At 35.7% G+C, this 14797-nt stretch overlaps 1 protein-coding gene across 1 annotated transcript in view; it reads left to right on the forward strand.

The window, feature by feature from the left end:
* The window catches only part of LOC106878420 (putative ATP-dependent RNA helicase DDX49), a 652269-nt gene that overhangs the window by 211554 nt on the left and 425918 nt on the right, over positions 1–14797 (forward strand). The window contains exon 4 of the mRNA XM_052976052.2: positions 10980–11101. Within this exon, the coding sequence (XP_052832012.2) occupies positions 10980–11101 (122 nt within the window). The remainder of the gene's footprint in view (positions 1–10979; positions 11102–14797) is intronic.

Here is a 14797-nt window from a genome sequence, read left to right on the forward strand (position 1 = left end):
TTTTGTATCTTCAGTTTCATTGAAGATATTGCACTTAAAGCAAAATAAAAATAAAAAAAACAAAAAAAAAAAATCACTGCTAGCGCTGTGAATAATTGCACTCAAATATATTTCAATAATGATTTTTTTTTTTTTTTGCCTTCTCTGCTCAGTTTATATTTCTTACTAATAAAATAGGAGTTTCCAATTTTCTTATTTTAGTGGACTTAAGTTTTGGACACAATACTCTGTAGTATTTGTTCTGACTTTGTGTGCTTGGATTCAAATTCAGCTGAGGTCAACTTTGCCTTTCATCTTTGGGGTTGATAAAAGGATGTAGCAATGACCGGTGTTGGATTGGCAGAGCTGTTAGAACAGCAGACATCTTATGGTAAGAACAGCAGACAAAATATCTTATGGTATCTGCTCTGGTCTTTTATGTTCTGTTAATGTAGACTTATTCCATTGCCTGTTTCAACACCACCACTTGATGTTTTGGGTGGTTTTAGAAGAATTTACTTTGTTGTAAACAATTAGCCTAGGTCTCTGGTTTTAGGATAACTTACTGTCTTTCTACTTCAGAGTCTGGAGGATGGGAAAAGTCAGAGAGAGAAAAAACATCCTCCTTTGACTAAGTGGTTAAAATAACTAATAAAGAAACATTTTTGCTTGTTGTTAACACAACATTTCGGCTGACATACCCTCGAGCCTTCATCAGGTGCCCTGGGGAAATTTCGTACCTGGGTTCTCATTCCTAAGGTAGTTTTTGATATTATTATTATTATTATTCAGGTCACTGCCTGGAATCGATCTCAGAATCTTGGGGTTAGTAGCCCATGCTCTTAACCACTACGCCACATGCACGTCAAATGTAAATAATGTAAATAATTCCTCATCTCTTAAATATAGAACTGTATGAAATATTTTTGCTGCCATACAGTGTGCTTTTAGTGTGATTATGTATGGAGACAAAGTCTTCTTTGAGGGTGGATAAGATCTGAAACCATCAAGCAAGAGAGATAACTTCAATCTTAATCTTAATTTCTGCTATAGTTGGCCTAACCATTGAGCAACAAGACATCTCCACTAATGCTGGTTTTGAGCATTATTACTTTCATCTTCCTAGGTGATGCTAAGTTGTGGCAAATCTTGTTTGAAGGTCTTCTTGGATCTCCCTCTCTTTATCCATCTCTGTGGTGGTACCCTTTGTGTAGCTCTCTTGGGTATTTGCAAGTCTTACTCATCTTTCTGCCACAATCCTCCTCTGTCGACAGCACATTTTGCCTCTTTTCTGAGTTTGTGATTCTGTCATAAGTAATCTTGAGTATTCTGGTTAGACACCGTTGCTAGAATACATTAAAACACTGATTGATCTTGGCAGTCATTTTCCAAGTTTCTCCTGCATACAGACGGTGGTAGATCTGATGACTTCATCGAGTCATCAAATGTAATGTGTGTGCTTATATTTCTTTTATTCTTTTACTTGTCTCAGTCATTTGACTGCAGCCATGCTAGAGTACTGTCTTGGAATGTTTTAGTCAAGCAAATCGACCCAAGGACTTATTTTTTTGAAGCTGAGTACTTATTCTGTTGGTGTCTTCTGCTGAACCACTAAGTTATGGGGATGTAAATACACCAATACTAGTTGGCAACTGGTGATGAGGGGACAAGCACAGATACGCACACATACATTTATATATATATATGTAAAAAAACCTGTTGTGTGTGTTTATATATATATATATATATATATATATATATATATATATATATATATATATATAAATAGATAGCTAGATAGATATATGTGACAGGCTTCTTTCAGTCTCTATCTACCAAATCCACTCCCAGAGCTTTGGTCAGCCTGAGGCTATAGTAGAGAACACTTGCCCAAGGTGCCATGTGGTTGGGAAACAAGCTTCTACCACACAGCCACACCTTTGCCTTTATTGGTCAATAAGAAATTTTAATCTTTAATAATATTTAATTAGTTTTAATTAGTTCTTTCAATGAAAATTTCATAAGAAAGCTTAATATGACCATCTTTGATAATAGTGTGTCACTTTTATTTTGTCAAACGGCAGCTGGTATCACCTTGTTTGGTTTGGTGAGAACGGAAGAATTATTTTATTTTACTATTAGTGCTATGCTAGAAACACACAGTAATTCTTTGAGACATTCTTTAATGTTATTAAGATGTTGTTATTTTTGTTGTTTATTTTTGTTTTGCATGGAATTATTTTAAGATTGTAAAGAAGGTACTTTCGAATTAAAAGTACATTCCATGTATGGTTTCTATCCATCCAATTTTAATGACAAACTGTGTGCTGACTCATGGCTATAGAAAATTACATTTGCTCAAGGTTCCAGGCAGTGAGCTTTGAGTTAGAAAGCTAATTTGTGTGTGTGTGTGTGTGTGTGTGTACAGAAATTCTTTTGGATAGGCAACAGTACTAGCATTACCAGAGTAGTTGTCTTGTTTACTGAGAAATCAACATATAAGCTCAGTTGAAGTAGTTAGAATATGTAATACAGTAATTAAGCATAGATAAATCCTAAGCAGTACAACTGTTACCATGATCTCTGTTTATGTGCCACTGTCAACACTGACTGATGGTTATAGAAACAGTTTTTGTACTAAGTGAAGGCCTTTGTCACTGATGACAAATGGTTCATGAGAGCTATACAAGCCAGGTTCAGTTGTACAGTCAGCAGTGTGAGATCTATCAATGAGCTCAGAGAAGAATTGAACATACATATCAGTATCTATCAGAGCTTAGTCCTCTTATCATCATCATCATCATTGTTTAACGTCTGCCTCCTATGCTGGCATTGGTTGGATGGATTGATAGGAGTCGGCCATATAACTGTTATATATATATATATATATATATATATATATATATATATATATATATATATATATATATATAGTGAAAATAAGGGTAAGGACCCCCTTCAGTCATGAATGACTGTGGGATTGCACCTAGAAACTTCCCTTCTGAAGCACAAGTCCAGGCAAGGTTGTTTATGGCATACCAGCAGTCACCCATGCATACCAGCCTCTTGTCTCCACATCACTGATGTTATCCAAGGGAAAGGCAAAGATTGGTGCAGCTTGGCATGGCATCAGTGACATTACAACTCCTTTCTACAGCTGAGTGAACTGGAACAATGTGAAATAAAGTGTCTTGCTCAAGGCTCAAGAACACAGCACACAGCCTGGTCCAAGAATCACACTCACTACCTCATAGTTTTGAGCCTGATGCTTTAACCATTGAACCATGTGCCTACATGCACATATATATATATATAGGACAAATATTAAATATAAGCATGTTAATAGTGTCTATGTCTATACTATTGAGTTTCTTTGTCCTGTTAGGTACTTAAAAATTCCCTGTTGCATTTTAGAGAGCTTTGGAAGTTGTAGATTTTCCAGCATCTGACATTCTTCACATGGTTAAAAACATCTTGTTTTGAATAGTTCTCTATCTTTGTTAGAGAATACTTCCTTACATATTCAAATGAAGTTAAATTTGGTTTTTACAATTCAAAACTTATTATCTGGAAGGTTAGTTGGTATTCGGTTACGAAAGTAATTAGCCTACCATCTTAATCTTATATGAAATATCTTTGAGAGAATATCAAGATTTTCATAATATTTTCTGAAATGGGATATTTTTGATAGAAAATTCAACTAGTGATGTTCTATATTCAGCTATTGTTAATCTGGCTCTGTCTGTAAGCATGTATATAAAATTTCATATACTTTTTAAAGTTATTTATTTTTTATACTTACTTTTTTATCCCTTCATGATTTTAGTTAACATTAAGGGTGGTCAAATCCCTGCGCTTAGGATGTAGCACCTTAATTGATATGAAACAACACATCCTGATTTTCATTGATGAATCCAAGCAAATTTTGGGCTTCTGTGTGTTGTGTATATAAAGAGAAAATCTTCTATGTATACTTGAGTTGAATTGTTGGTGTAATCATGATGTAACTGTTGGTGATCTCATGAGGTAACTCTCTCTCTATTTGCATTGATTTGGAAATATACAATTGCATTGTAGAATGCATAGCATGCAAACATGTAGACATAATAATCAATTTCCACACTGAAAGTATTTCTACATGAAGAAGGCTGCAACAAAATTGCCATCTTTTCTATATAGGTAGATATGTTGCCGAAAAATATTCATGTATATATATATATATATATGTATGTATGTATTAGTGCTTATATATCATCATCGTTTAATGTCTGCTCTTCATGCTGGTACGGGTTGGATGGTTCAACAGGGAGCTGTCCAAACTCCAACTTCTTCATGCCAACCATGTAACAGAATGTGCTGGGTGCTTTTTATGTGCCACCAGCAGCACTGGCATGGGTGCATTATGTTTTTTATTTTGGTTGAGGCAGGCCTTGCTACTCTGACTTTTTCCTGTGGATTTTGAGAGTATTCACATCTACAGGTGAAACTCAGAGCAGCAAGAGTCTGACTCAGAATAAAAACATTAACTTCTATTATGGTGTTGAGTACTTTTTCTTCTGACTATTAACACTAAATAAATGTGTGTGTATGTGTGTGCGCACACATACACACACGTACACACAAAACTGTTCTCTACCTTTTCTCATACCATTAATTAATCCTCCACCTCTTGGAGGTTTGAACGTAAAACACCATCAAACAAGAAGAAGAAGAAACATTTTCTTTGAAATTGTTAGACCATAATTTCTCACCTGATCTTTCTTGAGTTTCCTAGATATATAGCCAATTGTATAGGTTGAAGGACTACCTCACATGTGAGGCCATTTTGTATCTTTACTAATTGTCCACAATTTGTCTGTGTATGGAATACTGTTGTATTTGGGCAGGTACACCATCTTATCACTTGGATCGCCTCAACCATGTTCAGAAGCTAATCTCTAATTTGATTGGTCCTTCTCTTCAGCTCTCCAACAGCAATGTGATATCACCAGTCTTAGTCTTTTCTGTTAGCACCACAGGAAGTACTCTGGTGAACTTTCTCTGTTAGTTCCAGATCACTGTGTGCCTTCTCACCGGATTTGAAACTCATACCATCTTCATCCAAATGCTGTTGTGTTTCCATGAATAAGGAAGTCTTTCTATTGTCATAGCGTTTTTTCTCAAACTACTATACTTTGGAGCTCTCTTCTACCTCATTTTTTTTCACCTTCTCCTCATGATTTGAACTCTTTCAAGTCTAAATTAATTCCTTTCATCTTAATTTCTCCTTCTTCATGATATTTTACGCTAAATGGCTTTCTGCTGTCTTTGGCACTTTTAATTGAAAAAGATTAAAGGTAGAATACTTATGCGAGATATGGTCAGTTTAAACGCTAAAAAGTTAAGCAATCCTGTACCAACCATGAATCCTGTATCAGTCCTGTGCTTGGTGTTACAAGTAATTTACAAAATGTAAGTAAATTTATAAAACAATAGGAGAATGTCTGTGGTAATACACTATATTAATCCTCACCTATCAGCTTGACAGCCTTTGTGTATTAACTCAGCAATCAATGTAAATAGTAATCTCATTTTAGGCTTGTGTCATATCACTTTGTAACTCCTTTTCTTTAATACCTCGTAATCTCCTGTCTTGTTGTCCTTTTGGACTGAGTTGCTTTCAATTACCTCTCAGATTTAATAACCTGAGAGTGACTTCCCTTGTCGTAAGTCATATGAAGCCCTCAATTTAATCTTAATTAATGCTTGTGTTAATGTAAGATCAAAATGAGACTTGTGTTAGCGAATGAAAGAAAAAAAACGCTGTCATGCATTTCCTTGTGTTTGCATAAGCTTAGATAAACTTAGATATGTTTCGACCAAAGATTGGTCCAGGCCACGTTTAACTTACTAAGTACCACCTGATAGGATTATCTAAATCCTTTTTAAGTCATGTTTTGTGATATCATGGTCCATTCGAGTAGGGAGTTCTTGTTGAGTGAGTTGTATCCATGTATAGGTGGCTTATCTGGTATTCCTTGAAGAAATTTGTCCAGACTCCGTTTAAAGGTGATGGGATCCAGGCTATCTGTTGCTATGTAACATTGGCTTCAAATTTTGGTTCAAGGCGAGGATTTTGTGGGGAGGGTGTAAGTCAATTCCACTGACCACCAATGCTCAACTGTTTGTACTTATGACCATCAGTATTTGAAATCAGAATGTTGTGGACAAAAATACTGGTAAGTATTTTGCCCAGCCTACTAACTGTTCTGCCTGCTTGGCACTTGTAATATAATCTGCTTTTGTCATAAACCTTTTTGCAATATGGTAGACTGAAGAATGACATGGTTTAACAAAAATAAAAAATAACAGATAAAAGAATAAAAGAGAGAGAAAGAGAGAAAAAGGAAGTATTGCCAACATTGGTTTCAGCTGACCAAATTAAATATTGTATGTGTGTGTGTGTGTGTGTGTGTGTGTGTGTGTGTGTGTGTTGTAAGTTAGGTGAGAAGAAGCAGTGTCAACGATGTTTGTAGGACCTTCTAGATTTGTGAGGTCAATGTGATCTATATACACCCTTGTTCCCAGCCTCAAACATCACCTGTCATTAGTTATTGCCTTGTTAAATAAAAAAAGAGTGTATAAGTGGAGGATAATCCTGTTTGTACATCTTGTTCAACACAGTGTTTATATTTGAGATATGTAGCACTTACATATGTATCTCAATCAACAGTTAAACAATCTGCTTGCTGGGTTTCAGCGTAATTCCTGCTCTGGCATGTTGTGCGCGTTTGGTGTGACATGTGAAATAACTGTCTAAAATCTGCCTATTGAAAAACAGGTGTTAAATGGCAATATTGATGATGATTAGAGGATGGCATTTGTGATTGTGTTGCTGTTGTTGTTGGTGGTGGTTGTTATAGGAGTGGTAGCGGTGGTGTTTATTAAATCAGACTTTAATTACTTATCTCAAAAATTAATTTTAAAGAAATTAAGATGTTTTATTAAAGTGTCAACTTTAATTTGCGGAAACTATAGAAATGAAGATGGTTAAAAAAAAAGAAAAGAAAAAAAAAAAAAACAGAAACCAAATCAAAACAACTGTAAAAATTACCCCCCCCCCCCCCGCCCCGAAATGTTTAAATGTAACAATAAATAACTACCACTATCACCACCATCACAGCAGCTACAACAACAACAACCCTTGGATATGTCATACAAGCATATAAATTGATTCCAATAAAAATATGAGTGGTACACCTCATGGAAGTATCCTCTTCTTGCCAGCCATCCCTTCCTAGTTATCTATAATAAAGGTGAAGGAAAAAAAAATAGAAGACAACAATTTTTACTGACAGGCTACATTTGTCATATCTGTTGGGATTCTGATAATTGAAATAAAATAATCCAAGACACTTTCTGTTTCTCCCTCTCTCTCTTTCCTTTTTTTTTTTCTCTTAGTACACATTGACAAAAAATAAAGGAGAAAAAAAAATATTTCAGAAAAAAAATGACAAAACAATAAAATAAGTCCAGTCAATCAAAATGACAGATGTTAAAGCAGCCAAAGAAACCCTTCCTTATCTTGTATAGTGGTGTTTTGTTATTTTTTTTTGTCATTTTATTATCTTGTATTTTGTTCATTTAAAATTTTGCTGTCTAGTTTGATTTGACTGGTTTTGGCTTTCTGTAAAGAATAAAGAACTGGGATGATTATAAATAAATGAGGAATGGTAAGATGAGTAGGTTGGTAGGTAGGTAGGCAGGTAAGGTTACCATTCCCTATTTTTTTTATTTTTAGTATGTCTTTCTGAACATTTTCTTTTGTATTTTTTTCTTTCCATTTTCCATTTGCTTTTGTTTTATTTTTGTCATATCCACACAACAGAATTCTGTATTCCTCACTTATTTTTTGACACTGTTTCTGACAAAAGGATTACAAGGAATTAATATCTTCTGCATTTGTTATGGGGATGGGGGACGAAGAAGGACAAAAAGTAAACATTTTTGTCACAATATTAGATGCTAGTGCACAGCTTCCAGTACTTGATGTTGTTTCTGCCAAAACCAGTCTATATGTGGTTACTCGACTTGTTAGAAATAGTGGCCAAATCTCTGTCCCTCTCTCAGGTTATATCCTGAGAGAGAGAGAGAGAGAGAGAGAGAGAGAGAGAGAGAGAGAGAGAGAGAGGCAGGGTTTAAAAAAATTGTGAGCATGCATTAATTAGATACTCTAGGTCTAGTTATGCTATGGTTGAAAGAAGGAGTGGTTACTGCTGGGATGTCATTCACCATTAATGGCTATTTGACAATAACTGACCTCTTGTGGTTATTCAGCAATATAAACCACAACAAATACTGTCATTTAAAGAATGCAGAGAGATATAGTAAGTTTTGAAAATATGATACTCTTTTACTCTGTTATTTGTTTCAGTCATTTGACTGTGGCCATGCTGGAGTACTGCCTTTAGTCGAGCAAATTGACCCCAGGGCTTATTCTTTGTAAGCCTAGTACTTATTCTGTCGGTCTCTTTTGCAAAACTGCAAAGTTATGGAGACAGGGACATAAACACACCACCATCGGTTGTCAAGTGATGTTGGGAGAGAGACAAACATAGACATACAAACATATATACACATATATATATATATATATATATATATATATACATATACATATACATATATACGACGGGCTTCTTTCAGTTTCTGTCCACCAAATCCACTCACAAGGCTTTGGTCGGCCTGAGGCTATGGTAAAAGACACTTGCCCAAGGTGCCACGCAGTGGGACTGAACCCGGAACCTTGTGGTTGGTAAGCAAGCTACTTACCACACAGCCACTCCTGCACCTGTGAAAAACATAATAATAATATTACCCCCCCCCCCCCCCTGAAAAACATGCATTTTATTATATTAGAAAAGTTTCTTTTCAGATATTCCAATGAATTTGAAAATTTCATGCTTATGGTAGCACTCTTGATGTTTATCATGATTGCTTAGTAAAATTCATTACAGATTTAAATGTTAATGTCTTAGAATTTGCAAATGAGAGAGAGAGAGAGATAGAGAGACTAAGTAAGTGAGGGAAGACCATCAACGTTTGGGGTAACTTTGTTTTCATGACGTTCATGTCACATCTTACAGCCTTCATCATCATCATCGTTTAACATCCGCTTTCCATGCTAGCACGGGTTGGACGATTTGACTGAGGACTGGTGAAACCAGATGGGTACACCAGGCTCCAATCTGATTTGGCAGAGTTTCTACAGCTGGATGCCCTTCCTAATGCCAACCACTCAGAGAGTGTAGTGGGTGCTTTTACGTGTCACCTGCACGAAGGCCAGTCAGGTGGTACTGGCAATGGTAATGCTCAAAATGGTGCATTTTATGTGTCACCCGCACAAGAGTCAGTCCAGGGGCACTGGCAACGATCTCGCTCGAAAATCCCACGAAGGCCAGCCAGGCGGCAATGGCAACGGTCACGCTCAAAATGGTGCATTTCTTGTGTCACCCGCACAAGAGCCAGTCCAGGGGCACTGGCAACAATCTTGCTCGAAAATCCTACGACGGCCCTTTCATTATTGTATTTCTGTTGAGATGATCTATGTTTCTTTTAATTAATTTAAAATATAACAAATAATTTAGTAAAGTAACTCAGTTATCATTAAGCTAATATTAGGAGCATAAATTGTGACTTAAGGTTTGGTGGAAGGTTTTAATTCAAAACTTATGAAAACAAGACATTTGCACTTCGGGGCGAGAGGCGGTTTCAGCCGGATTGATATCAAAAACGTTAAGAGTGTTCCCATAGCACTGAGCAGCAATCATGATGTCAGCACTCTGATACCTGGCACAAATCATCATGACACAGGTTACTCTTTTCCAGTATTCAGATGGTTTCCAGTCCTCTATGTCAACTAACTTTTTCTCAACTACAAATTGAATCTTTTTGCTCTCCAATGCTATTGATTGTTCACCAATACATGAAGCTGTTCTTGAAAAAAAGAAACATACTCTTTTGCATTTCAAGCACATGTTCTTCTACAGAAAAAAAAGATGAGGGGAAAGAAAAAAAATGGAGCGAGTAAAGAGGAAATGTGTCTCAATTAGACAGTCACCACATGCTGAAATGACTGGAGGAAGAAGAGGGTGCTAGAGGCATGAGTGGTAAGGGAAACAGCAGTGAAGTTGCCATATGTATATATCCCTTTGATATATATACATAGAAAGGATTTCTACCAACATACATTAGTACAGTACAACCATGAGTACTAATGAGCAAGTATGGTTGTTAATAATATATACTGTCGTCATCATCATCATTGTTTAGCCTTCACATTTACTTGCTTGCATAGATCCAGTGGAATTTGTTGGGGCAGATTTTCTATGACTGGATTTCCTTTCTATCATTCACCATTCCATCCTTCCAATAAGGCAATATTTTCCCACAGCCGGACATGTTTTTCACAGATCACTGGAAATGAAGAACCTTACTCATGTGACACTCACACACACACACACACTCTCAATAGAGCAACATGTAATAAAGTGCCAACATGAAATAAAGGACACAATGTGCCATCTGGTCCGGAAATTGAACCCACGGTCTTAAGATCATGAGCCGAACACCCTAACTGCTTGGCCACATCCCTCCACTAACCTGCAATTCTCCACTAATCAATTTGTTATTGCATTTTTCTATGAGATGAATTATTTCACTCTTTAGCATTTAAACCATTCATATCCAGCCCAAATACTCTACCTGTTTTGTATTCATACTTGGCCAGATCTGGCTTTTCAGACCTACTTTTCAGTGTCTTCCTAAAAATACGATAATATCATTGAAATCCTGAAGCTATGAGATAATGCCTGATTAAACTTAAAACATTGTGAGTAAATAAGTGTCATATTTGACAGGGTAACTCGAATGCTAAAGAACTAATCAGCAAATACTGTTGTTTCCATTCTTCACTTCTAATTAATTTCCACAACCAATTATTGTCTTTTTATAATTTACAGATATGACCGATCAGGGCTTGAAACTTACTGATCAACCTCACATAGTTGTTACAACACCAGGACGACTTGCTGACCATTTGGAGAGCTGTGACACCTTTAATTTCAAGCAGCTGAGATTTCTGGTAAGACAGTTATTTACTTTGTTTTCTGGTCCTGTTTGTTGCTTGTGATTTACTGTAAACATTAAATTAACATAGCTTGGGGTTAACATAAGCTGGAAACTAAATAAAATATTCTGTTTACTTCCTCTGACATTTGCCCTCCTTCTGGAAACTGGTTCTTGATATTCTGTATGGAGTAGAAACTGACACACTGGTATAATCTTTCAGGTCATTGGGGCAATGAAACTATCAAACCATAACAAAAACGGAACCTTGTGGCAGTTTGACCCTTTTGCTACCATATTTCTTTTAAAATACACAGTCTTAGTTTCATTTAGTTTTGAGAAAAATTAAGAATTTATTAAAATAACCATATCCTTATTAAGCTGTTGTTTAGAACATAAAGTACATGAAATTTTGATGGAAGTTTTTGATTTGAATAATTTTAACCCTTTTGTTACTATATTCATTTTGAAATACACAGTCTTTGTTTCAGTTAGTTTTGAAAATAATGAAGTAATTTTGTCCCCATAAAGCTGGTGTTCAAAATGGAAATTGATATGAAAATCTAATGGAAGGTTTTGGTATAGATCATTTTAACCCTTTAACATTCAGATTACTATGTCAAATGTAATGTTTATCTAGTCACATTATCTTGAATTACTAATGTATTGTCTCATAGCTTTGAGATTTCAGTGATGCGATTGTTTATTTGTAGAATGATATTGTAGTGTAGATGTGAGAGGCTGAATCTTTCTGGTTTGAACACAAAAGTGGAAGAATATTTGGGCTGGATATGGCCGGATTAACTGCTAAGAGGTTAAAACAGATTTTGTGACATAGAACCATAAGCTACTTAATCTCCTGTAAAGTCCAGATTTGTTATTGCAAACTAATGTGACCCTGTTAATGATACTTGGCAGCAAAGCATGAAATGGAGTTGCAGTCTTTATAAAATATATAAAAGTTTGTATAAATTATAAGATGTGGTTTTTAAGTGGAAGGTTAAGTATTGACAATTGTACTGTTTACCAGATAAATTTCATGGACTAATATTTAAGCAGTTAATGTCAACTGTCATTTTGACTAGAATACTTATGTTTAATCAAACTCAAATTAACTCTTTAGCATTCACATTACTCTGTCAAATGCAAAACTTATTTATTCATGTTGTTTTCAATTAATCATGCATTATCTGGTAACTTCCAGATTTGGGATGATATGATTGTTTAGTTTCAGAATGTCATCATAAGGTAGGTATAAGAGGCCAGACGTTGGTGTTTTGAACATAAAATGTGTAGAATATTTGGACCAGATTTGGTTGGTTTAAATGTTAAATATAATCAAGAGAATGGTGAGAGAAAGATTTTGTGGGAACATAAATCCTGTGTTTCAGAAAAGAACAGCAAGAAATAGAAGCATAATATATAAGCAGGTATGGCTGTGTGGTAAGACGCTTGCTTCCCAACCACATGATTCTGGGTTCAGTCCCACTGTGTGGCACCTTGGGCAAATGTCTTCTACTATAGCCTCAGGCTGACCAAAGTCTTGTGAGTGGGTTTGGTACATGGAATTTGAAAGAACACTGTTGTATACATATATATATATATATATATGTTTATATATGTGTATATATGTATATGTATATATCTGTATTTGTGTCTTTGTATCTGTGTTTGTCCTCCCATCACCACTTGAAAACCGGTGCTGGTGTGTTTACATCCCCGTAACTTAGCAGTTCGGCAAAAGAGACTGGTACGATAAGTACTAGGCTTAAAAAAATAAGTCCTGGGGTTGATTTGTCCAATCAAAAAACCCTCCAAACTGGTGCTCCAGTATGGCTGCAGTCACTTTACTGAAACAAATAAAAGAATAAGTCTGAACTCCACCAGCAGCAGCAAGAAGAAGAACAAACCCTGCAATAGAAGTGAAAATCAATTTACCTTTCTGTAGAAACTATAGTATCATCAAAAGTTTGTAAATGTCCTGATGGAAAACATCCAATTAACTGGTCTGGTTTTGTCATTAAAGGTAATTACTTTATGTTGGATGCTCATCAGGTGAAAAACTAATCAAAAGGACAGAAATACATTTGGCACTAATAACAAAATGTTATGAAATATGTGACTGTTTTGTGTCATTTGAAATTATTTGTTAAAACTTAATGCTATAAATTCAGTTTTCTGAATATCCTTTTTCGGTAAAATTTTGGGATCTTTACCTTTTCATGGACAGCACAATTAATTAATTTTCTAAACATTTTGAAACTTCGTATACTGGTAGAATGTGTCAGATAGAACACCTTTTACTCTTAGCGTTGTTGAGAAAAGTTTGTATTTATGAAGTCATTTTATGCTAAAGTTGTCGTATTTCAGTAATTTCAACCAATCAATGATATGTATTCAGCTGAATAAAATTTACTGCCATTGTTTGTACACAACAACTTCCAGCAGTGTATATTTCGTTTGCCACTGCTATTTATGACATATTTCATCTCAGTTATGTTCGTATGAATAAACGAGTGTATCTCAAGCATGTTTACTTCATGGCACCAAGAAAACAGTGCATCACTTGGTCCAGGAATCGAAACTGCGATCTTATGATAATGACTCTAACACCCTAACCACTAAACCATGCACCTCTGATTTTTGATGTCTGAGAAAGGAGCTAAATTACTTCTGTCCTTGGGTTTTTACTGGTGTCTGATACAACACATGTGAAAATTGCTCTGAGCTAGTTGTAGTTGTTTGTCTGTGGAAGAATAGAAAGGGACGATTTTAATAAGATATTGAGTATGTTTAGGTCTGCCATGATTTTTGAACACATAAGGCAAGAGCTTGACCCAATTTCCATGGTATGTAAGTGACTGAGATTATAACACTCTCTCACTGAATGGGATGCTGTTCCATCGCAGGACTAACTTCCCAAGTGTTTTCGGAACTCATTTACAGCTGAATAGGCTGGATCAAGGTGGAATGGGGTGTTTTGCTCAAGAGAACAACCCACTGCCCAATTCGGGAATTGAAACCATGATTTTATGGTTGTGAGTCCAACACCCTAACCACTAGGCAACATGCTCTCACCTTCAGCATGTTTGCCCCTCTTTTATTCATATATTGGATCCAGTCATTGAACCATTTTCAAACCTTTTGGTAATTTTATCAAGCCTGGTACTTACCTGTAAGTTTAGTATTTAATTCATTAATTGTGGTACCACTTAGCTACAGGCCATTAATGTTAACTCTCACATATATATACACACACACACAAACTTTGATGGGTCAAGAGTTTATCTTGTATGGTATTTAATATACCACTCTTTGTCCTTGTTATCCTTATTCATGCTACTGGCTGCTCTGAGTTCTTAGGCTATGATAGTTCTCTACTCATTTTGTATATATGTCTAACTGTTATGTCTGGTTGGAGTGAAGGTAGGGCAACACTGTTGATGATGCTCATTGAGGTAGAATTATGTATTCATGACTGTTATCTGGTTGTCATATCAATTCTAGAGAATTGTTGATTTGTTGAGATTATCTCATTCAGAGTCAGCTGCAGTTGCCAATAGCTGTTTGTTTACTCTTTTTCAAAGTGGAAATAATTTCAATGAATCAAGAGTTAATATTGTATGATATTTAACAAGCCCTAACATCACTCAGGCTGCAGCACAAAAACTTGCCTTTCTCACTTCGAAGCCCCAAAATACTTTAGCTCCTA

Source organism: Octopus bimaculoides, chromosome 2, assembly GCF_046866305.1.
Source record: "Octopus bimaculoides isolate indiv1 chromosome 2, ASM4686630v1, whole genome shotgun sequence".
NCBI classification, from domain to species: domain Eukaryota; kingdom Metazoa; phylum Mollusca; class Cephalopoda; order Octopoda; family Octopodidae; genus Octopus; species Octopus bimaculoides.